The sequence below is a fragment of the Giraffa tippelskirchi genome, chromosome 4 (genome assembly GCF_054371585.1).
Source record: "Giraffa tippelskirchi isolate mGirTip1 chromosome 4, T2T-mGirTip1v1.2.pri, whole genome shotgun sequence".
NCBI lineage: Eukaryota > Metazoa > Chordata > Mammalia > Artiodactyla > Giraffidae > Giraffa > Giraffa tippelskirchi.
This window is the reverse complement of record NC_137278.1, coordinates 8,279,056-8,300,862: the sequence shown is the minus strand read 5'-3', so window position 1 is coordinate 8,300,862 and position 21,807 is coordinate 8,279,056. Positions and strand designations below refer to the sequence as shown.

General features: G+C 52.7%; 1 protein-coding gene across 14 annotated transcripts; it reads right to left on the bottom strand.

The window, feature by feature from the left end:
* Window positions 1-2,184: 2,184 nt before the first annotated feature.
* On the bottom strand, window positions 2,185-21,657 carry ST6GALNAC6 (ST6 N-acetylgalactosaminide alpha-2,6-sialyltransferase 6). 14 transcript variants are annotated; one of them, XM_081587090.1, is made up of 8 exons: window positions 20,741-21,000; window positions 20,171-20,261; window positions 15,169-15,354; window positions 13,592-13,679; window positions 10,180-10,359; window positions 7,084-7,490; window positions 4,441-4,548; window positions 2,185-3,652 (listed from the first exon to the last, which is right to left on the bottom strand). In XM_081587090.1, exons 4-8 carry the CDS (start codon window positions 13,604-13,606, stop codon window positions 3,463-3,465), a joined length of 900 nt encoding a protein of 299 aa, XP_081443216.1. In that variant the 5' UTR covers window positions 13,607-13,679; window positions 15,169-15,354; window positions 20,171-20,261; window positions 20,741-21,000; the 3' UTR covers window positions 2,185-3,462. The 14 variants fall into 14 exon arrangements, with proteins under 14 accessions (XP_081443216.1, XP_081443210.1, XP_081443213.1 ...); XM_081587084.1 differs by having other exon boundaries at window positions 15,300-15,354; window positions 20,741-20,971; XM_081587087.1 differs by lacking the exon at window positions 20,171-20,261 and having other exon boundaries at window positions 15,300-15,354; window positions 20,741-21,657.
* Window positions 21,658-21,807: the final 150 nt, after the last annotated feature.

The window sequence follows — 21,807 nt, the reverse complement described above, 5'->3', positions numbered from 1 at the left end:
AGTTATTTTAAAACATAAAAAAAAATACCTAAAATATAACCATATAGAATGAAACCAATTAAAAAAAAAAACATTTGAAAATACTCTAGCTAAAAAAGAATTCCAATGAGCCAGCATCAGGGGATACATCTGAGGTGGCCACTCTTTGAGGTGCACAGCTGGATCCACGCGTCCAGCACATGGGGCTGGGGTGTGGAGCTGCCCCGGGCAGGCCTGGCCAGACAGCAGAGCATCTGCAGGAAACAGCTGGAGTGGCTGCTTCAGGCAGCTCATGTGAGGTTGGCAGCGGGTGGGAGATGCCCCTTCCCCCAAGGAGGGAAGACGGGTGTGGGTACCTCACAGGGGTACCCAGGTAAAAGGGTTCACGGGAGGACCCTGAACCCCCAACTAGGAGGCAGACTTGATATCCTGACCACGGTGGGAAGCCAGTGAAGGTTTCAGAGCAAAGCTGGCCATGATGAGGTGGCTTCAGGAAGCTAAGTTTGGCCAAAAGTGGCCCTGTCTCGGTCGGGTCCATTCTGAGGAAGTGAGAGCACGGGGGTGTTGAGGACTGACTAGACCCCAGGCCTCTGGCTCTCAGCATCTTCCATCAAAGTCCTACTTGCTGGTTCCAAACTGGGCTATCCCAGGGTCCACCCCCAGCAACCAACCCCTCTTGACTCCCTCCTGCTGACGACCCCTTTGTGCCACTGGTTGGGAGACAGGAGACCCACAGCATTCTGGGAGAAATCCCGCCCCCCTCACCCCCGAAGCCTCTGTCTGGACCCAGATTCCCAGCAGCCTTTGCACGGGGCTGCAAGTGGGTCATGTCCCCGTATCCACTTCCCAGGCGGATCCCTAGGCTCCCCCCATGTAATGACTTTGCTGAGAGTCCCGTCCCTTGGATATACCCGCCACCACCACCGTCACTGCCTGGTCACCCCGGGCCCGGACCCCAGGCCTCCAAGTGGCCTCCCCATCCTGCTGCTGTCTGAGCAAGGATGGCCTCTCCGAGCAAGAAGGATGGAGGCTTTGCCTATCGGATTGGCCCGCGCGGCCTTCTGCCACCCTGTCCCAAGCGGCGTCTTCCATTGCTCCCTCCTTTGGTGACCTCGCTGCCTACCGAGCCGGCTGTGGGTCTCCCCGCTAGGCTTCCATTCGGGCCCTTCTTCCCTCCTGACATCCCCTCCGTCATCAATTGCACCTAACACAGCACATGGCACGTGGCTACCGACTAAGTGAATATATATGTGAACCGAGCCAAAGGCGGGGGCCGTTCTCGCCCCCGGCCAGCTCCGTGGTCCCCATCTCCCTGGCGCGGTGCCCAGGAGAACTCTTTTCCGTCCCCGGCAGGCTGCCTGCCCTTGTCTCACAGTCACCCTTTGTTAGGCCTCGGCTCCCAAGGGCATCTTATCTGACTAAACAAGTTGTAATCTCCCAGAGTCACAGACCCCCTACCTCCTGCCAACCTGGAGTAAACAAGCCCTTTTGCTGAGAGGTGGGAGGGATCCACAGCTCACACACCTGGCCAGGGCAGCCCTGCCTGACTCTCTTCTGTTCAGGCCTGCAGGATACTCTGGCTCCCTACCCTAGGCACACCTCCCCCCACCCCCCACCCCCACCCCCCGCCCCGCCAGCACCCTCCCCACCCTGCTTACAGCCAACCTCTGACCCCATTGCCTGCCTCTCCCCATCAACCTCCTCCATCCCATCCCCCCTGCTTCTAGGACAGAAATGTCATCCTCTCCCACCCCCTTCTCTTCCTGTGGGACGCTCTTCCCCTCCAAACCTCTGCAGGAACAGTCCTCAGGAAGAGCGTCACCTCCACAGCTGCAGCGCCCCGCCCCGTGCAGCTGTCACTGCCCTGAACCTGCCGCGGGCCCCTCCCCTCCCTTGATCCTGATCTCCTTGAGAGCAGTGTCTGGTTTCAGCTCAGAGGGAGCTGGGGTTCTGAGAGGGGGAGTGACTTGCTCAAGGTCACATGGGCAGGGGGAGGTCAGACTGGAAGAGCCAGGTGAGCTTGGCTCCTGAAGCCCATGCACCCCCAGCCCCCAGGGCCACCAGGTCTCCACCCAGGCTGTAAAATGCATGACTCACAAAGAAGCTGGCCTTTCTGCTGGAGTGTGGGCTCCCAGCCTGGAAGGTGTGGGCCCCAAGTACTGGGCCAGAGAGAGAGAGCTAGAACTCAGACACAGGAAACGGGGCTGGAGCTTAGGTGCATTTATTTCTGTACAAATCATTACAAAATCAACTCTAGGGTAGTCGCCGGCCCCCACCCCTTGCCCCAAAGTGCAATGACTCACTGCTGGCCTCCTTCCCCACCTGACCCTGCCCATTCCACAGCCTCCTCCAGGAAGCCCTCCAGTCTCTTCCCTTCAAGACTCCAGAAGAGCTGGGGGGTCAATCCAGCCCACCAAGGCCCATCAATAAAGTGCCTGATGTAGAGGGAGGTGACAGAACTTAGGCAACAGCTCCCAGCCCTCTAGAGCCTTCCCAGGCCCAGGTGGCTGAAGGCTGTTGGACTACTCCAGCAGCTGCAAACGAAGGGGCTTCGGGAAACCTCAGGTGGGCTGGGATCCCTCCTCCTCTCAGCCCCAAAGGCTCCTCCAACAGGTGGAAAACCTCATGGCTGGATGGCAGAAAAAGGGGCCTGGCTCTTTAAGAGCCAGGCTAATGGCAGCTGGGCAGAGGGGCTAAGAAAACAGCTGAAAGTTTGACCCTTCTTTTCAGAGTTCCCTAAAGCCTGAGGAAGTTGCACAAAAATACCCTCAAGTTTCCAGAAGGAGGTGAGGAAGGGAACCCCAGACCCTCAGGGAGCTGAGCCCCCCAGCAAGGGGCAGTGGCTGGAGGTGTCCGGAGGACAGACCCAAGGTGGTCGGTGGGGGGAGGTGGGAGGGTTCTCAGACTCTAAAATTAGAACCTGACACAGGCAGAAGGGGGCCCAGAGATGGGGCAAGGGGTTTGTTCAAGGCCACTCAGGGCAGAGGCAAGCCCCAGACACCGGTCTCCCACCCCCGGAGAGCCCCTCAACCCCACAAATATCCCAGTCTGGCCTCCTACCTCCATCCAACCTATCTCTAGCTCTGGAAAGTGAGGGGGCGGCTTCCTGGGATAGGACCCCACCATCCCATCAATAGAAAGTGATTTGGGGTCCATCCTGGGGTTCTGAACCAAGGCCTCACAGGAAAGGACATGACCTTAGCCTCAGATTACTCAGAAATACCCTGATTGACTATGCTCAGACCCTGACTGGACAAAAAATACCCTCAACACCCGATTAACCACATAGAAGCCCAAATCCTTGATTGGCCAAGAGATTCCTCCAGGCCCTGGATGGCTGGAGGATGCACTGTCTTCAAGGCCTGACTGGCCAGAAGACACTCTGACCAGCCTTGATTGGCCAGGAGATGGCCCTGGGTTGAGCAGCTGGGCAGAGACCCACTTCTCCTGTGTTCCTCGTGAGAGCCCCACAGGCGGGGTGGCCTAGGTCCAGGAGGGGTGGGAGAAGGTGATTCCATACAGCTGGGCCCAGGACGAGAAGACCCTCTTCTCTGTGATGAAGCGGTGGTGGTTGCCCTTGCGGCTGTTCTCATTCTGGATGTAGGTGACACATTCGTCCGGCCCCTTGGGCTCATAGTAGTGGTAGGGCATACGCTGCAGGTGGGGCCGCAGGCTGGGGCAGAGCAGAGGGGGCCATAAGGGCAAGGTGGGCACTGGCGGGATCCTACCCTTCCAGCCCCTGACCTGCTGTACAGCCTCAGTGGAGGAAATCCCCGCCCCTTCCCTGGGCCTCAGTTTCCCCATCTGTGAAATGGGTATAGGGGGGACTAGGTGTGTGACTCTCACACTTTTTTTTTTTAGTCTATTTGGCTGCATCAGGTCTTAGTTGTGGCAAAAGAGCTTATGTGGACTCTTCCTGGTCCAGGGATTGAACCCCATGTGCCCTGCATTGCAAGGCTGATTCTTTACTACTGAGCCACCAGGGAAGTCCTTAAATTTTTATTTTTTTTAATGCAGTGGAAACTTCCTTTTCCCCAGAGGATGGCAATGTGGAATAGTGGTAAGGACCATGGGCTCTGAAGCCTGGCCTCCACCCCTTACTGTTCCTGGGAACTGAGGCCGTTCACAAAACATCCTCCTCTTATCCCTTACGGTCACTATAAGAAGTAAATGAGATAATAAAAAGCCATGTTTGGTACACAGTCAGCACTTAGTAAAAAAACAGCTGTCACCTATTGGGCTTTTCATATAGTAATAATAAAAATAGTTATTAATGTATAAACTCTGGATCCAGCTGAGCTTGGGATGGAAGCCCCTGAGGTAGCCCTGAAGAGCCTTGAACTCTGAAGAGCAGTTTGAATACTGTAAAATAGAGGCCCTCAAAGGCACCCCAGCCAAGGTCTCCAGGACCCCCACTCCACCCTGAGGCCAACAGCTGGACTTCGCCCTGGGAGTGCTCACCTGCAGTAGTCGGGGGGCACCATGCCATAGACGTGCACGTGGTCACACAACTCCACCGCAATCACCATGGTGAACCAGCCTGTGCTCAACCACGAGTGGGACTTTTCCCTGGGGGCAGAGAGGTGTCAAGATGAGGGGGCGTGCAGGTGGGGGTGGGGCAGGCAGGGAGGAAGGGTCCACCCACCCAGAGTTTCCCAGAACTCCGCCCCCTCTGCCCCCTTCTGGGCCTCTCCTTCTGCCTCAGTCACCCCCTGTCCAGCCCTGCCATGGAAGCGAGGACAAGTCTGAACGGAGATGAGGGGTGGAGGGAGGGCTCCTCTGAGGGGAAGAACAGGAACATGACCTGCTGGGAATTAACTCCTGGGGAGACTGGTCACCCTCGGGCAGGCTGGGAGCGACCCTGACCACAAAGCATGGTAGGCGGAAACAGCTGTGCACATGCCAGGAGCAAACTCCAAACAGGAGACTCATCGGCAGAGGTCCTGCCAGGAGTGACAAGTGACAAGCTCAGAGCAAGGCATGGGACGAACAACCCAGAACCTCAGGCTGCGCTGCCCACCAGAGCAGCCGCCAGCCACACGTGGGCACACGTGAGCACCTGACATGTGATTAAGATGTGCTGTCAGTGTAAAACACACACTTTATTCCTTAGCATAAAAAAAGAATGTAGAATATGTCACTGATAATTTTTGATACTGTTTACTTGTTGAACTGAAAATATTTAGGGTATATTTGATTGAGAGGGGGTTCTTTGAAAAGTTTAGGAAAACATAAACTTCTACAAGATTGACAGAGAGAAAAGACACAAATTAACCAATATCAAGAATAAAAAAAAGGATTAATCATAGACCTTGTAGACATTAAAAGAATAATAAGAAAACTGTAAAAAAACAACGTACATGAATTTAGTAATTAAGATGAAATGGGCCAATTCCTTGAAACCACAAACTGCCAAAACTCAAGATGAAATAGATAACCTGAATATCCTATAACTCTTAAATTAAAAATCTTCTGAAAAAGAACTCTCCAGGCCAAGAGTTTCACTGGCAAATTCTACCCAACATTTAAAGAAGAAATAAAACCAATTCTATATAACCTCTTCCAGAAAATAGAAGGAAAATATTTCCCAATTCACTTTCTGAGGCCAGCCTTACTCTGATACCAAAATGAGGCAAAGACAGTACAAAATAAACTACAGACCAATATCTCTCATGAACACAGATACAAAAATCTCAACAAAATACTGCAAATCATATCCAGCAATATATAAAAAAATGACATCCACAACCAAGCAGTTTATTCCAGAAATGCAAGACTGATTCAACATATAAAAATCAATCAATATAATCCATCATATTAATAGCCTTAAAAAAACCATGTGATATCAATTGATGCAGAAAAACATTTGATAAATCCAATACCTAGTAGTGACTAAAAAAAATGCTTTTAGCAGGACTTTCCTGGCAGTCTAGCGGTTAAGACTCCATTCTCTCAAAACAGGGGGCACAGATTTCATCCGTGGTTGAGGAACTAAGATCTCGCATGCTGCATAGCATGGCTTTAAAAAAAAAAAGCACCAAGAACCAAAACAAACAAAAAAGTCTCAGCAAACCAGTAAGAGAAGGAAACTTCCTCAACCTGGTAACTTCCTCAACCTATAGCTTAAAAAACCTACAACCAACACCATATTCAGTGATGAAAGACTGAGCACTTTTCCCCTAAGACTAAGACCAAGGCAAGGACGTCCACTCTCACCACTTCCAAAACAATTCAGTGTTATATTGAAAGCACTAGCCAGTGCAATAATGCACAGAAAAGAAACAAGAGGCATACAGATTGGAAACAAAAATAAAACTGTCCTTATATGCATGTTGTGACATCACGATCATTTGCACAGAAAACCCAAAGAATCTACAAAAATCTCCTCGAACCAATAAGTAAGTTTAGGAAGATTACTGGATATAAGGTCAACATGCAAAAATCAATCATATTTCTATAGGCTAGCAAAAAATAATGGGAAACCCATCAAAATTCTAACACTATGTACAATAGCTCTAAAAATTTTAAATATTTAGGTATAAATCAAACAAAATATGTACAGGACCTATCTGTTGGACATATCAAGTTGAATAAAAGTGAATTTAATTTCACCTGTTTCTTTTTACTTTTTAAACGTGGCTACTCTAAAAATTTAAATTACCTACGTGGCTCGCATGATATTTCTATTGGATGGCACTAGCCTAGCTTTTCTACAGAGATCAGTCAGAGCAGCACATACCGAGGGCGATGTGTCCTTAGAAGAGACATGCTGGGAATGGTCAACACTTTCCATGAGGCATGCTACGGGAGGGCTGTCCTAGAAAGACGCTAGGAGTGACGGCGTAACCTTAGAGCAGAGCATGCTGGGAGCCCTTGTCCTCTGGGAGCGCTGCATGCCCTCCCAGGGAGACGAGCATGTTGGAAGTGACAGATGCTAAGAGCTGGACATGACGCGAACTCCCCTAGGAGACCTGACCAAAAAAAGGTAGCAAGAAGTGACCACACCCTCAGAGCACTGCATGCTGGGAGCAACAGGCCCTCCGGGAGGAGCACGCTGAGAGGGAGCTCAGGGCTGGCCGGAGGGAGCGGGCAGGAGGTTGGTACCTGTCCTTGCCTGTCTCACTCCGGAAGAGGTCGTCAAACTGGCGCATGCGGCTGAGGGAGATGGCGTAGGCCTCCATGTTGGGGAACACCAGGCCTGCCCGCTGGATGACGCGCACCAGGCTGCCCTGGGGCTTCTGCATCTTGTTTGGGGGGCCCCAGAAGATGAACACAGTTTCAGGGGTCCGGTTGACAAACTCCTGAGGCCTCCGCAGCACATGGAATACGCTGGAATGGGCCACCACGCGGAAGGTGGTCTTGTTGCCCACATCGGCTGAGTAGCCCGTAGTGGGTGCGTCGTTCATGCGGATTGTGCACTCGGCCCGCTCGATCTCAGGACCCAGCTTGGTGCCCAGCAGGTGGCTGGAGCTGGTGACAATCACACACTGGCCGCACCTGGAGGGCAGCGTCTGGGGGGTTAAGGAAAGCCAACACCGTTATGACCACTCGGGGCCACACACTGTGCTCCATACACCCAGGCCTCTGGGAGGCAGGAATGATGATGCCCATTTTAAAGACAGGGTAATTGAGCCGTATTCATTCAACATTCAACAGATATTTATAGCAAGCTTGCCAATGGCCAACTACAAGAGACAGAGCAATAAGCAAGAGACCTCACTCCTGCCTTTCAGAAATTCACGGTTGGGGAGACAGATGGTGAACAAGTAAATGATAAAATAATGCCAGGTGGTAAGTTATACGTGCTGGGAAGGAAATAAAATAGGGGCAGAGGATCAAGATTGGCAGGAGTGAGGGCTATGCTAGAAAAGTCATCTGTGGGGGACTCTCTCAGCTAACACCCGAAGGATGAAAAGAAACCATGCATGACAGCCATGCTGGGATGTCCCCAAGGTCCCAGAGCAGAGGAGTGCAGGGCCAGGACCTGAACCTAGGTCTACATGGCCACAGAGCCCCAGCTTCACCCTCAGGCCAGCTCTTCAAAGAAGACATCCTCCCCAATGTATCCATGACATTTCTACATTACCCACAAACAGGCCATCAACTTGTCAGTAGGAAAGGGTGTGGAAGCTGCTTTGAGCCTCTGTTTTCCCATTGGTGAAATAAACAGATTGGAACCACAAGCTATCTGAAGCCTATTTTCTGCCCGTGGATTTCCTGTGCACCCTTCAAGGCTAAGTTCAGGTGCCACCTCCTCCAGGCAGCCTTCCCTGAGGCCTTACTCCAAGATCCAGCAATATGTCTCATGTTTAATATCTCAACTGATGGCTTTGCCAGCTTTCCTGAGCTCTACTATCCTGGCCTCCCCTATCAGGCTGGAAACAGCTGCTGGCCAAGTTCCCTCTCATTCCCTTCCACATCACCAACCCTCAAGCAGTTCCACTTTCTCCCAGGGGTTCTATCATTTTAATTTCTCTTTCAAGCATCCTTAGCATAGAGAAAGTCTCAATAGGCGTTAATCTGTGTCTCATGTCATGTGTTCGTGCTCAGTCACTCAGTCGTGACTGACTCTTTGCTACCCTGTGGACTGGAGCCCACTAGGCTCCTCTGTTCACAGAATTCTCCTGGCAAGAATACTGGAACAGGTTGCCATGCCCTCCTCCAGGGGAATCTTCCCGACCCAAGGATTGAACCCGGGTCTCCTGCGTTACAGACAGATTATTTTCCACTGAGCCAATGGGGAAGCCCTTAATCTGTCTCTGTGTGTGTGCTCAGTCACTTCAGTTGTGTTCAACTCTTTGCAACCCTGTGGACTGCAGCCTGCTAGGCTCCTCTCTCTATGGAATTTCTCAGGCAAGAATACTGAAGTGGGTTGCCATTTCCTCCTCCAGTGGATCTTCCCGACCCAAGGCTTGAACCCACGTCTCCTGCATTGCAGGCAGAATTTTTACCACTGAGCAATTGGGGAAGCCCTTAATCTGTCTCTTGTGGTTAGTCACTCAGTCATGTCTGACTCTTTTCAACCCCATGAACTGTAGCCCACCAGGCTCCTCTGTCCATGGGGATTCTCCAGGCAAGAATACTGGAGTGAGTTACCATGCCCTCCTCCAGGGAATCTTCCCAACCCAGGGATCGAACCCAGGTCTCCTACATTGCAGGAGGATTCTTGACTGTCTGAGTCACCAGGGAAGCCCAAGAATACTGGAGTGGGTAACCTATCCCTTTTCCAGGGGATCTTCCCGATCCAAGAATGGAACTGGGGTCTCCTGCATTGTAGTTGGATTCTTACCAGATGAGCTACCAGGGAAGCCTCTGTCTCTAAACACATGCTAACGGGCCTTTTTCCAGTGAGGGTGAGCTCATGGTCCCAAGCTCTATATGCAAAGACCTCTAGAGATTTAGGAGGGTTAGTGAGGGAAGAGAGAGAGGTAGGCAGGGGCTGGGGGACCTCCTTCTGGAAGGTGGCATCCATGCTTGAGGCCAATAATTTTCTCCCTGACCCCAAGGAAAACACTGGGGCTCAGAGGACAACAAGGTGAACCCCGGAAATACAACCTGAGTTTCATGGCTATCCAAGACAAACAGAAGCCCCAGGAAAAACTCTGGGCCTCTCCACACAGCTGTATCTCATCAGATTTGGGGCAATACCTGGGCTCCTTCTCTCCCTTACTGTGTGGCCTTGGGCAAGTAACTGAGCCTCAATTTTCCCATCTCGTCAAGGGAGATAATGTTAAACTCACAGCACTGGTATGAGGATTACTGCTGATCTCAATGCCCAGCACACAGCAGGCAACTGACCATTGGCAGCCATTCTTATTATTGCTTTTGTGTTGTCAAGTACCCTAGAGTCCTGCTCCCAAATCCTATGTAGACTCCCCTGCAAAGACCGAGATCTGAAAAACAGACAGACCTTTCCAAAGGGATTCTGATTCAGGAGATTATAGGCTATTAGCACTGAGGGTGGAACCTTGGAGAAAACTGAGGCCCAGAGGACAGGCTGCTTGTCCGAGGTCACATCGCAAACAAGGGACTGAAGGCACCGGACTCCTGGGGTCCACCCTTTTCTTTAGGAGGGATGGAGGAATAGAGAGAAGAGGAGGAGGAGGAGGAGGAGGAGAAGGTAGGAGCAGTGATGGTGGGCAATGGGGAAGGGCAGTCTCCAGGCAGCTCCCAGGGAGTTCCCCAGAGCAGCTGCCCTACCTTGTTGCCAAGAATGGGGATGTATCCGTCAGTGATGCTCCACTTCCTGAGGTTGACAGGCCGGCGCGTCCGGCCCCGCAGGGAGCCATAATGAAAGACTTCATTGGCACTGTTGGAGCTGTAGAGGATGAGGATGGTGATGAGGGCAAAGAGGATCACGAACACTGCTGACCGTTGCTCCTGGAGAGGGGAGAGGCCAGTGAGGGCCCAGCCATCCGTCAGGGTCCTCACCACCTACCATGCCTGCTAATTCCTGTTCTTTATTCTATTCTACCAATTCAGGCAACACCTCCCCCAGGAAGGTCTTCTCCAACTCCCTGAGCACTGCCTATCACAGGTACCACCTCCCCCAGGAAGGCCTCCTCTAGCTCCCTGATCACCGGCTATCACAGGATCAATCCCACCGCATTCAGACCCCCCTCAATGAAACCATGAGTTCTGAGGGCTGGGACTGAGTCAGCCTTGATCCCCACCCAGAGCACAGAAGGTTGGCTGGATCAGATTGGATGTGGGGGTTGCAAGGATCCCTCCAGCTGCAGCGGGAAGGATGCTTGGAGACAGGTGGGACTTTCAAACGAGAAGGTCCAGGTCTTCCCCAAACAGTTAGTCTCCATAAATGTTCATCATTCATTTAAACCTGAAGGGAAAGGTTGTGGTCAGGAATCAGGATGCATGGGTAGTCGGTACACCAACTTGTGGCAGAAAGCAGGAAAGTGATCTCTGAAGCATCCACTGGGATTTATTGGCCCAGGGTCTGCAAGGCTAGGTGAGGCCCTGGAGTCCTGACTCCTTGTGCTGAGCCCCCTAGGCAGTTACTGACGTATTGCTTATCAGTTCCAGGTTTACTCTTTTTTTGCCTGCTCTGTGAAAATGGATCTGGGCCCCTTACAAGCTTTTCCTTGCTAGCAAACTTTGTTAGTAGAGGGCGCTAGAGATAGATTTCAGGAGGAAGCAAGTTTGCTGCCCGGTTCTGGGGACTTTGAGCCTGGTTCTGGGCACTTGCTCCTCCAGGGCACATGGCTTCTCCCAGGGGTCAGCAGCTTCCTCCAGCATCCACCCTCAGGCAGTTTGGAAGCAGAGTGCCCCTGACTCCTACTGTGACCACAGCTTCTCCAGAGCTGAGCTCACGTGGCACACTCAACCACCAGCAACACCCACAAAAGTTAAGCTTCGACTTCCCGGAGCAGTTCTGCATGATGCTTGAAGTCCTTCCCGGAGCAGTTCTGCGTGATGCTTGACGTCCTTCCCGGAGCAGTTCTGCGTGATGCTTGAAGTCCTTCCTGGAGCAGTTCTGTGTGATGCTTGAAGTCCTTCCTGGAGCAGTTCTGTGTGATGCTTGACGTCCTTCCCGGAGCAGTTCTGTGTGATGCTTGACGTCCTTCCCGGAACAGTTCTGCGTGATGCTTGACGTTCTTCCTGGAGCAGTTCTGCATGATGCTTGACTTCCTTCCTGGAGCAGTTCTGCATGATGCTTGATGCGCCACCTGGGAGTTACCGCCTGTGAACAGCCTTCCCTGTAGCCTAGCAGGTGGATTTATGACAACTTCCATGGCACAGCATCACCATGAGCTCTCTGCCATCCACTGGGCCATAGCTCTTGCCCTCTCCAGGCCAGTAAGGCCCGAGTCTCAGCTTTGACTGTGGGGGCAGCTCCTTTTTTTTTTTTCCTTTTTTTTTTGTGCCACATCACAAGGTTTGCAGGCTCTTAGTTCCCTGATCAGGGATCAAACCCTGTCCCCAGCAGTAAAAGTACCAATTCCTAACCATTGGACCATTAGAAACTTCCCAGTGACTGCTCCTTATGCCTGCTATTCCTGTATTCTGCAGAGTTCGAATCCTTTGTTTCTTCAATGCCCAATTATAGTTAATAATTCTTTACATTAAATTTTCTCTGTTCAGATGGCTAACAAACACATGAAAAGATGCTCAACATCACTCATTATTAGAGAAATGCAAATCAAAACCACAATGAGGTATCATTTCACACCAGTCAGAATGGCTGCTATCCAAAAGTCTACAAGCAATAAATGCTGGAGAGGGTGTGGAGAAAAGGGAACCCTCTTACACTGTTGGTGGGAATGCAAACTAGTACAGCCACTATGGAGAACAGTGTGGAGATTCCTTAAAAAACTGGGAATAGAACTGCCATATGATCCAGCAATCCCACTGCTGGGCATACACACCGAAGAAACCAGAATTGAAAGAGACGCGTGTACCCCAATGTTCATCGCAGCACTGTTTACAATAGCCAGGACATGGAAGCAACCTAGATGTCCATCAGCAGACGAATGGATAAGGAAGCTGTGGTACATATACACAATGGAATATTACTCAGCCATTAAAAAAAATACATTTGAATCGGTTCTACTGAGATGGATGAAACTGGAGCCCATTATACAGAGTGAAGTAAGCCAGAAAGAAAAACAACAATACAGCATACTAATGCATATATATGGAATTTGAAAGATGGTAACGATAACCCTATATGCGAGACAGAATAAGAGACACAGATGCATAGAACAATTTTATGGACTCTGAGGGAGAAGGTGAGGGTGGGACGTTCTGGGAGAATAGCATTGAAACATGTATATTATCATATGTGAAACAGAACACCATTCCATGTTCGATGCATGAGACAAAGGCTCAGGGCCGGGACAATGGGATGACCCAGAGGGATAGGATGGGGAGGGAGGTGGGTGGGGGGGTCCAGGAAGGGGAACACATGTAAACTCATGGCTGATTCATGTCCATGTATGGCAAAAACTATTACAATATTGTAAAGTAATTAGCCCCCAACTAAAATAAATAAATTTATTAAAAAATAAATTTGCTCTGTTCAAATTACTATGTGGTTTCTCTTTCCGGATTGGACCCAGACACACCCACATAACCCCAGTCCCAAGCCCCAGGCTCTGCCAAAGCTGCAGCTCAGTGGATCCTAGGAAAGGGGTGTACAGGGCCAGGTACACAGTAGGTGCTCAGAAAGCATAAATGAATGGATGATGGGGAACCCTGGTACCCTTGGAGTGATGCTCACAACATTATGTTTTTTTGACTCTGACCGCTACCCCCTCTCCCAGCCTCCCATTCACCTTCTCTCCCCAACCCCACCCCCTGCACAGAACTCCAGTCACCTTCTCAGCTAATCCTTGACCACAGATGGACCAGTCAGGCCTAGGAGGACAGAAGTGGACCTGGGCCCAGAGAGAGGCAGGAACTTGCCCAGACCACACAGGTCAGTGGCTACAGCAAGGTTTGCACCAGGGTCTCCCATGCATCAGGAGCTTTTCAGCAGGGAAGAGAGACTGGGTGTGAGGCAGTTCCGAAGGTGACCGTTTCACAGAGGGAAATAAGAAGCTGAGATGGGGACAAGAAATAAATAGATGGGGACAAGAAACAAAAGGGAACTTACTTTGTTGCTCTTCATCTCTCTCCGGCGTCTGCTGAGAGGCAGGGGCCAGTGTCCTGCAGGTGGCCCAGGTAGGGGTGTGGGGTCACACCTGCAAGCCACAGAAAGGGTTATGGTCCAGCTAGTCCTAAGTGACACCCTCCCCACTCCTGCCAGCTCTCCTACCCACCCATGACTCCAAGGCTCAGGGCTGTACCCATTTTCCAGATGGAGACACTGAGGCTGAAAAGTGCAGGAACTGGTCAGAAGTCATACAGCCAGGTGGTGGCAGAGCCCTGCCTCTCTCCCTGCCGTGCCCTCTCCTACTCTGTGCCAAAGGCAGCTTGCAGGCCAAAGGCTGGCTTCCCTGCTGGGGGAGTTGCTGCTCCTCACCTAGCAGGAGCCCCATTTACACCTCTACTCTAAACCTTGCCTTATGTTCCCGAAGCCTGGGAATAAAGCAACATTTCTTGCAGGTCCTCAAACTCCTCAACACTCACACCCTTCTAGGTCTTGCATAAACTGGCCCCTCTGACGGGAACACTCTGCACAACCCTGTTCATGCCCACTCATCTTCCCACCTGGGGTGGGCCAGGAATGTCACCTGCATGCCACCTTCCAGCTGAGAGCTCTGATGGCACAGCTGGCCCAGGGCCTCACTTCCATTCTCTGCTGTGCCTCCAGGGCCCTGGAGATATGCAGGAGGTCCACTGAGTGATTCTATTCTTAACTTGTTTTCCCTCGGTTTTGACTTTGTTCATTATTACCTAAGATCTTCGGGGTTAAGGGTTCAGACTCATCTATCCAATGGCCATAATCACAGCTCTACCCCTGTGAGGGGGGAGAGGGTCTCAGGGAACCATACACACTCTACTCCTCACTCTTCAACAGAAGTCCCCCCACCCCGCCCCCATCTTCGCAGGACGCAGCTTCTCTGCAGTTCTCAACTTCCCCACCTCTCAAAAAGGAGTCAGTACTTGTGTCCAGCCACCTCCAGCAGATTAGAGGCAAGAAGGCATTAAGGGAAAGTGAGTGCGCAGAGAAAGAAACTGGGGCCCAGCTCCGTCGAAGCTTCCCTCCAGGGGCCTCCCAGCTCCCGCCACTATCTCCGCCCCCTGACCTAGCAGCTGTTTACTCCTACAACACTACCAGGAATAGCCAGAGAACCCCAGGCCAAAGGAGGTGTCCCCACAGAGCGCCTGATTGGTTGGGTCCTAACTCCGCCCACAACCCAACCCCGCCCCCTCTCGGCAGGCGCCCCCTCCTCCAAAGCCATGTTTCAGGTTTCGCCGCAGCCGGCCTTCAAAGCCACCAGTTGGGACTCTCATGGGGACTCGCACCAGGTCTAGTCCCGCTGGATCCACAGATTAGGAGACTGAGGTCCAACGGAAGGGAAGAGCGGCTTGTTGTTAGACTCACAGCCCACTAATGCAAAAGTTATCCAGGATCCCTGGGTAGCCCGCATCCACCCTAAGGCCTCCAGCATTCCAGCTGCTTCACTGAGCTGAGCCTCCCCTCTAACTACCCTTTCCTTGGGATGCCCCAAGCTCCAGACACCCTAGAGCACTCCAGTTCCCAGACCCGCCCCCCCACTTTCCCACCTTTGCCTGAGCAGTGCCCTCAGCCAGGACCACTGTCCCCCTGGTCAGCCCCCGTCACAGTCCTGCTCTGAGAAGGCCATGGTCAGTACAGCATCTCAGGTTCAACTGCAAATCCGGGTTCCTCCACTTACTGGCTGAGGGGCCTCGAGCAAGCCATGTGACCTCTCTGAGCCTCAGTTTCCTCATCTGCGAAATGGAATGATAAGAGTAGGTAACTCACAAGATTCTTAGAAGGATTCAAGCAGATGTGGCAAAGGAAGCACGGGGATTTGAAAGGACTTGGTCGGGGCCAGCAGCTGTTAGTTTTGTGGTTATTCATTGTTCAAGGCCTGCCTCTCCATGAGCTTGCCAAACAATCCTCCCCCTGCCACCTCTGATGCCTGGCCCAGCAACTTCCCTCTAATATCAATAAATGCTGAGTCCTTGCTAAGCACCACCCACTCACTGAGTCTTCCTGGCAATTGTACACAGTAGGGGCTCTCATCCCCATTTCACAGATGAGGAGACTGAGGTTCACAGAGGCTAAGTGCCTTGCAGAGCTGTTCAGAATTTGCTGGGAAGTCTTATTTCCAGGCTTGTTTCCAGGCAGCAACCTGGAGCTGAGCCTGACCGGATCTCTCTCAAGGATCCCCCAGGGCTGGTACTAACTAGAGGCCACCGGGTGCGTGCCCAGCACCTGATTCAGCAGGGATAGCAGGCCTGCTGGGGAGCCACTTCCTCAGGCCAGGGAGGCGGCAGCCCACAGCCCTGAGCCAGGAGCGTGGACTCAGCCCTGAGGAGGCCCGGTCAGAAGGCTGAAACCGTGGGCTTAGGCTGGGGGCCACACCCTGCCCTCTGTTTGGGGATTTCGCTTTGCCCAGCTCGAGGAGTCCTCCTACATGGTCGGGACGCCCCCACGAGTCGCGTGGGAGGAGAGGTCTCAGGAGAAGGGGGAGGGGCTCCTAATGCCAAATGGGGGGCGCTGAAACCGTGGGTGCACCTGGGAGGGGGTGACGAGTTCTCTGCATCCGGCTTGCGCTGACCCCCCCACCCCACGAACTCCAGCACTCTGGCGGGTAAGGAGCTCTAGCCTCAGCTGGGAAGAAGGGAGGTAGGACGGCGGCAGGGTCCCCGAGCTCGAATGGGGTGTCAGCGGCGGGAGGCCCCGCGAACCCCACGACAGCCCTTGGGAGCAAGGACCGGGATCTTCAGGCGCGGTTGCCAAGAGTGAGTGAGTCTAGGGGAGCCCCCGGGGGCCCCCGCATCAATCTCCATCATCAGCGGCTTCCAACCCCACCCCCAACCCCACCAGGGGTGCAGGCGGCGCCCCCTCCCGCAGCCCGCCCCCGCGCGGGGCCTGCTCACCTCCCCCGGGGAGCGCTGGCTCCCCGCCGCCCCCGAGCCCCCTCACATGGCGTCGGGAGCCGAGAGCCGGGTTCAGCGTTGCTCTGGCCGCCCAGGCCCCGCCGCAGCCCCGGTCCGCCGGGTCCTAGCGCCGCCGCTCCTCGATCTCCGGCCCAGGCCTGGGAGGCGGGCGGAGCCTCGAGGGGCGGCGGGTGGCTCCGCCCCGGGGCGGTGCAGACGGGGATGGGTGAGGGGCAGGCGACCCCCCCCCACCCCCACACCCTAGCACGGGGCACCCGGGTGCCTTGCTCACGCCTCTAGGCAGCCTGTAGTGGCAAGGACAGTAACAGCCTTCCGAAGAACCTCTTCTGTGGGTCAGACCTACACCCACCTCACTTTACTGTCCCTAAGGCCGGGATGGGGAAACTGAGCCGCAGAGCACCCTGCCCTTGGAATCAACTGAGTTTCTCCCTGGGCATCCCTACCTCGGGCCTCCAGAGCCCTGCACCCAGTAATCATCCTGAATGCAGGTGAATGCAGGGGTCCACTGTGCAAGTTCAGCTCTGCCAGCTGCTAGCTGTGCAGCCTTGGCACACGACTTGACGCTTCCCCTGCTTCTGGAAAATGGGGAGAACAACCTCACGCGGTGTTGTAAGGATTAAAAAACATTACATTACTTCTTATAATTATCATGGTTTTCATTACATCATTTTCTGTGATAGTGAAAAATAACTTAAGAAGGCTGGACGCCTGGTTAAATGAACAAAGGCGCAGCCCTGCTAAATGAATGATTCAGATCAATATACACCGACAGGAAGAGATGTCCAGGATGTTCACGGGGATATGTCGTAAGTGAAGAAAGCAAGTGTTAAAAATGCATCTCTCTAATCACTTTGGAAAACGAAGTTGGAAAATTTTGCATCCTGCTCCTAGATATATTGGAGAAGGAAATGGCAACCCACTCCAGTCTTCTTGCCTGGAGAATCCCATGGACAGAGGAGCCTGACCAGCTACAGTCCATGGGGTCACAAGAGTCCGACACGACTTAGTGACTAAACCACCACCACCTAGATATATACCCTGGAGAAAGTCTTGCAAATGCAGGTAATGAAGTTCAGAGCAGCAATGCTTGAAACCAAACTGGAAACAACTCATATAGCTATCAAGGAGAATGGAATCTATTACATTATGATACAATACTATATAGCAGGGGGCAATGACATGGGTGGTCTTACAGACAGGAGGAGTGACAAAGACAAGTTCTGGAAGACAAATGGAACTACACAATATACTGTTTAAGCACACAGCAGGCAGTAGGCCGCCTCTCATAGGTCAGGCAATAGCTTTGCCTATCAGAGTGATTAAAGTTTTAAAAGCAAAAATCAAGAACACAGCAGTCTTGTGTGTTGGGAGATGGGTGTAGGAGAGGAGAAATAAGGCAGGGGTGTGCAAGTTATAGTATCAACGTTCTGGTCTTTAAGTGGGATATGAATTCAAGAAGTTCATTATATTGTTTTATTATTCACAAGTATAACTCATGCTGTCGTTCGGGTGTATTTTAAAAGGTGGGGGAAAAAAGAATATAAATGAAAATAAAGAGATGTTTTTGTCTATCACAGTGATTGAAGGGTCAATAGTGGTTATTTCTGGAATGATAAGATTATGGGCTGCTGTCTTCTTTTGGCTTCACTATATTTTCCAAATTTTTTAAGATAATGCTCACATGTTCTTTATATTTTAAAATTTATTTTTAATATAAAAAATGAACTGCATATATAGCATGATTCCTTTTTGTATCCAACTATCTATGCACATGGGTTTGTAAGCACACACAAACTGCTTCAGGAAGAATCCATGAAGGGACTACAGGCAGTACTTTCCCCTGGAGAGTGGATGTGGGGAGAGTGGACTGGGTGCTATTTTCACCTTTTGCTTTATAAACTTCCAAGTGGTCTGCATTGGACTAATTGAGGACATTAATACCACTTTGTTTTTAATTAAAACAAGTCAGTGGGCCCCCAAGGTCTGGCCTCCAGGCTGTAGAGACACTGCCCTCCAGGCCCTGGGGGCAGTACAAATGGCCGTAGGGGCAGTACAAATGGCTGTGGGCGCAGGCAAGGCTTCCTGCCCCTCTGATGTCCTGCTCCATCCGCTTCCTGATCCTTGGCCCCATGCTCACCCCAGCCCCCCTCGGCACCTGCCCTGCCCTACTGGCCACAGTACAGAAAACCACGGAACAGGGGGCAGGGCACCTGATGAATATGACTGCTGGGAGCTCATAGAGGGGGAATCTCTTGCTTGAGGTCAGGGGCAGGTTAGAGGCCAGGGGTGGAGGGATCCGGTCCCCAGCCCTTCTCCCAGCCCCGGCCAATGACCTGGACTCTGGAAATAAAAGGGTGCCGCAGCCCAGCTCCAGGACCAAATCCGGGGCTGGAGCTCCCCCGTCAGGCCTGCTGTGTCCCTGGGGCCAGGCTTACTCCAGGAGGCTCTGCTCTAGAGCTAGCTTCCCTTTCCAGAGCCCCCAAGAAGAGTTAACAACCACTTCAATAATAATAGCAGGACACAGAAGCCTACACAGTTCCCTGTGGGTCAGGGGCTTTCTCCTGTGCTATTAATAACAAGCACTATGCAAACATACCCCGCTGAATCCTTAGCATAATCTATAACGTGGACACTGCTGTTACTCCTGCTTCCCAGAGGGAGAAAGTGAGGCTCAGAGAGTACACAGGTGTTCCAGCTGGGATTCCCCCAGGCCTGTACGCTAAATAGTCACAAGGCTTTCTGCCCACAAGGGTTTCCCCGGTGGCTCCACGGTAAAGAATTCGCCTGCAATGCAGGAGACACAGGTTCGATCCTTGGGTCAGGAAGATCCCTTGGAGAAGGAAATAGCAACCCACTGCAGTATTCTTGCCTGGGAAATCCCACGGACAGAGGAGATTGGCAGGCTGCAGTCGATGGGACTGCAAAGAGTTGGACACGACTGAGTGACTGAGCATTTCTGCCGCCAAAGCCCCAAGCCTGCCCCGCACACGTGCCAGGACCTTCATGTCTGAGAAGCTGTGGCCAGTCCTGGTGCTACTCCCTGACCCTGCCCACAGCTGGGCAGCCCATGCCCTCTGGAGTCGTCCCCTGGCGCCCACCACAGTCTGATGGCAGTGGCCTCTGCTTCAGCCCTTCCTGCCCCAGGGTGGGGGTCCTGGTGTGTGTCACCCTCGGGCCCTTCTCACCCCTCAGCAATCTTTGTACTGTTAGGTATTTTTTCCCCACCATGGGATACTGGAAAAAGCCCTCACAGGCCTCTGGGTCTGGAACTAAGAAGTCCCTGGTCATTTGCAGACAGAGGCTGGAGCAGTCAGGCTGGCCCAGATGACACTGGACCTGGGTGCCCACTAGTACCTAGAAGAACCCAGGCTCCTTTCCTCACCTGGACTAAATGAGGTGTGAATGTGCATTTCAGCCTGGCCCCAAGTTCCTTCTGAGAAGAGGCTACATGAGATACCTCCAGGCTATGAAACTCACCCAGCTTCCCTTGGTTTCTAAGAGGAAGCAGTGGGTCCCCAGCAGGCCCATGGAGGAGACAAAGAGCCTGGGTGTGACGGGGAAACAGGGGCCTAGAGAGTGGTTGCTCACCAAGGTGACCCCCACCACACCCCTCAGGCTCCCACTCCCCCCGACTCACCTCTGGGAAGCTGCAGGAACTGCAGTGGCAGAGAAGGGGGGCCAAAGAACATCAGCAGGCCCAGACCCAATCTACAGTCATCTTCGTCTACCTGGAGGAAGTGGCTGGTGGATCGTGGCTGCCAGGTTACCACTCCAGAAAGACATTTGGGTCAACAAAGGAATAAACCTCCAACCCACCCAAGGGCGGGGCCAAGACACAGGTGCCTCTGTACACTGGACACCAAGGGTTGGGCCTGCGTTTCCTGAGTAATGGAACAGGAATGGGGGGCAACCTCCTGGGAGGGGCTGGAGTCGTAATCCGATCAAACCCAGCAGACCCTGGGCCTGGGAGACGGAGGGCGATGCCATGAGCAGACACGGCTGATGGCAGTGGGAGGTCTTCCTGCCCATCCCTCACCATCAGGGCGAGAGCAGGGCTGGGTGAGCAAAGGAGACCCCACTGAAAACGATGGCACCCCACTTCATGGGTGCCATCTCTCTCCCGTGAGTTGTATGACTACTCCCCGTGCCTACTCCTGTGGCTTTTACAGGTGAGGAAACTGAGGCCAGGAGGGAGGTGCTAACTTACCAGGGTCCTGCAGCAGGAAGTGGAGCCAGACTGAAGCCAGGTCTGATTCCAGAGTCCTCTCTCTGAGCCTGGAAGTTCCGCCACCAACTCCACCCCCCAGCCACCAGCTGCAAGGTCACATCACCCCTTACCTCTGCCCAACACCAGCTTAGAAATACTCGCCACTGCCAGGCCAGCAGTTGTGGCTCAGCCGCTAGCCTGCTACCTCCCACAGCAGGGCTCCCTGTCTCCCCAGCTCAGGGCTTTCCTCCCACGCCTGCAGAGATTTCTGGGGCCACCGGGCCCTGGGTAACGGGAGGCAGGGCACAAAAGGCCTGTGGGCCAAATGCCAGGTCTCCAGACTCTCCTGACAAGGCTGGGCATGGGAGGGGAACATCCCAGGTCACCTGAACTCCCTGGCACAAATGGCTACATATGATTTGTAGGTCCAGTGTCAAATGAAAAAGTGTAGCCCCTTGTTAATTAAAAAAAAAAAAAAAGACTGTCAAGTGGAAACTGTAGAACATTAAGCTAAGCCTGGTGTCCCAGGCAACTGCACAGGTCACCAGGCAATGAACTGGCTGAGTCCCGGAGCTGCAAGCTAGAACCCAAAGGCTCCATCCCAGGTGAGACCTTGGGGTCTTTGGGGTCCTGGCCCACCAGTAGTCTCCTGGTCTCCAGAAATGGGAGGGGAAAAGGGAGGAAGTTAAGAAGAAGAGAGGGGGAGTGAAACTCTCTTTCCAACCACCTGGTGCAGGGGGCCCAGACACTCAGCTGCAGCTCTCAGACCTGGGATTGCATCCTGGCTCAACCCGCTGGCTTCGTGTCATTTGTGAACTGGGTTAACTCTAACCCACCCCACAGTGGCTGCACACCGTCCATCCCCTGTTCGACGGGGGGTCTGCTTTTCCACTTAACCGGTGACCGAACTGCTACTCAGAGAAGGAAAGCCCCAGGCTGGCCCCCCGCTTTCCTTTCTGGTAGTGTAACAAACTCCAGAGTTAACTGGGAATTGAATTGGCCAGGCCCTTGGAATCTGACCCTGAACCAGGAAGGCAACGTGATGTGGGGGAATTTCCTCCCACTCT

What these genes read in the sequence shown, in the direction of transcription:
- ST6GALNAC6 (XM_081587084.1), bottom strand. Translation starts at nt 20,222, where the DNA reads ATGTTCTTTGGCCCCCCTTCTCTGCCACTGCAGTTCCTGCAGCTTCCC. An exon ending in GTTCCTGCAGCTTCCCAGAG is followed by an intron (nt 15,355 to 20,170) that starts GTGAGTCGGGGG and finishes TCCATTTCGCAG; the next exon opens with ATGAGGAAACTGAGGCTCAG. An exon ending in TGCTCGAGGCCCCTCAGCCA is followed by an intron (nt 13,680 to 15,299) that starts GTAAGTGGAGGA and finishes TGTGGCTTGCAG; the next exon opens with GTGTGACCCCACACCCCTAC.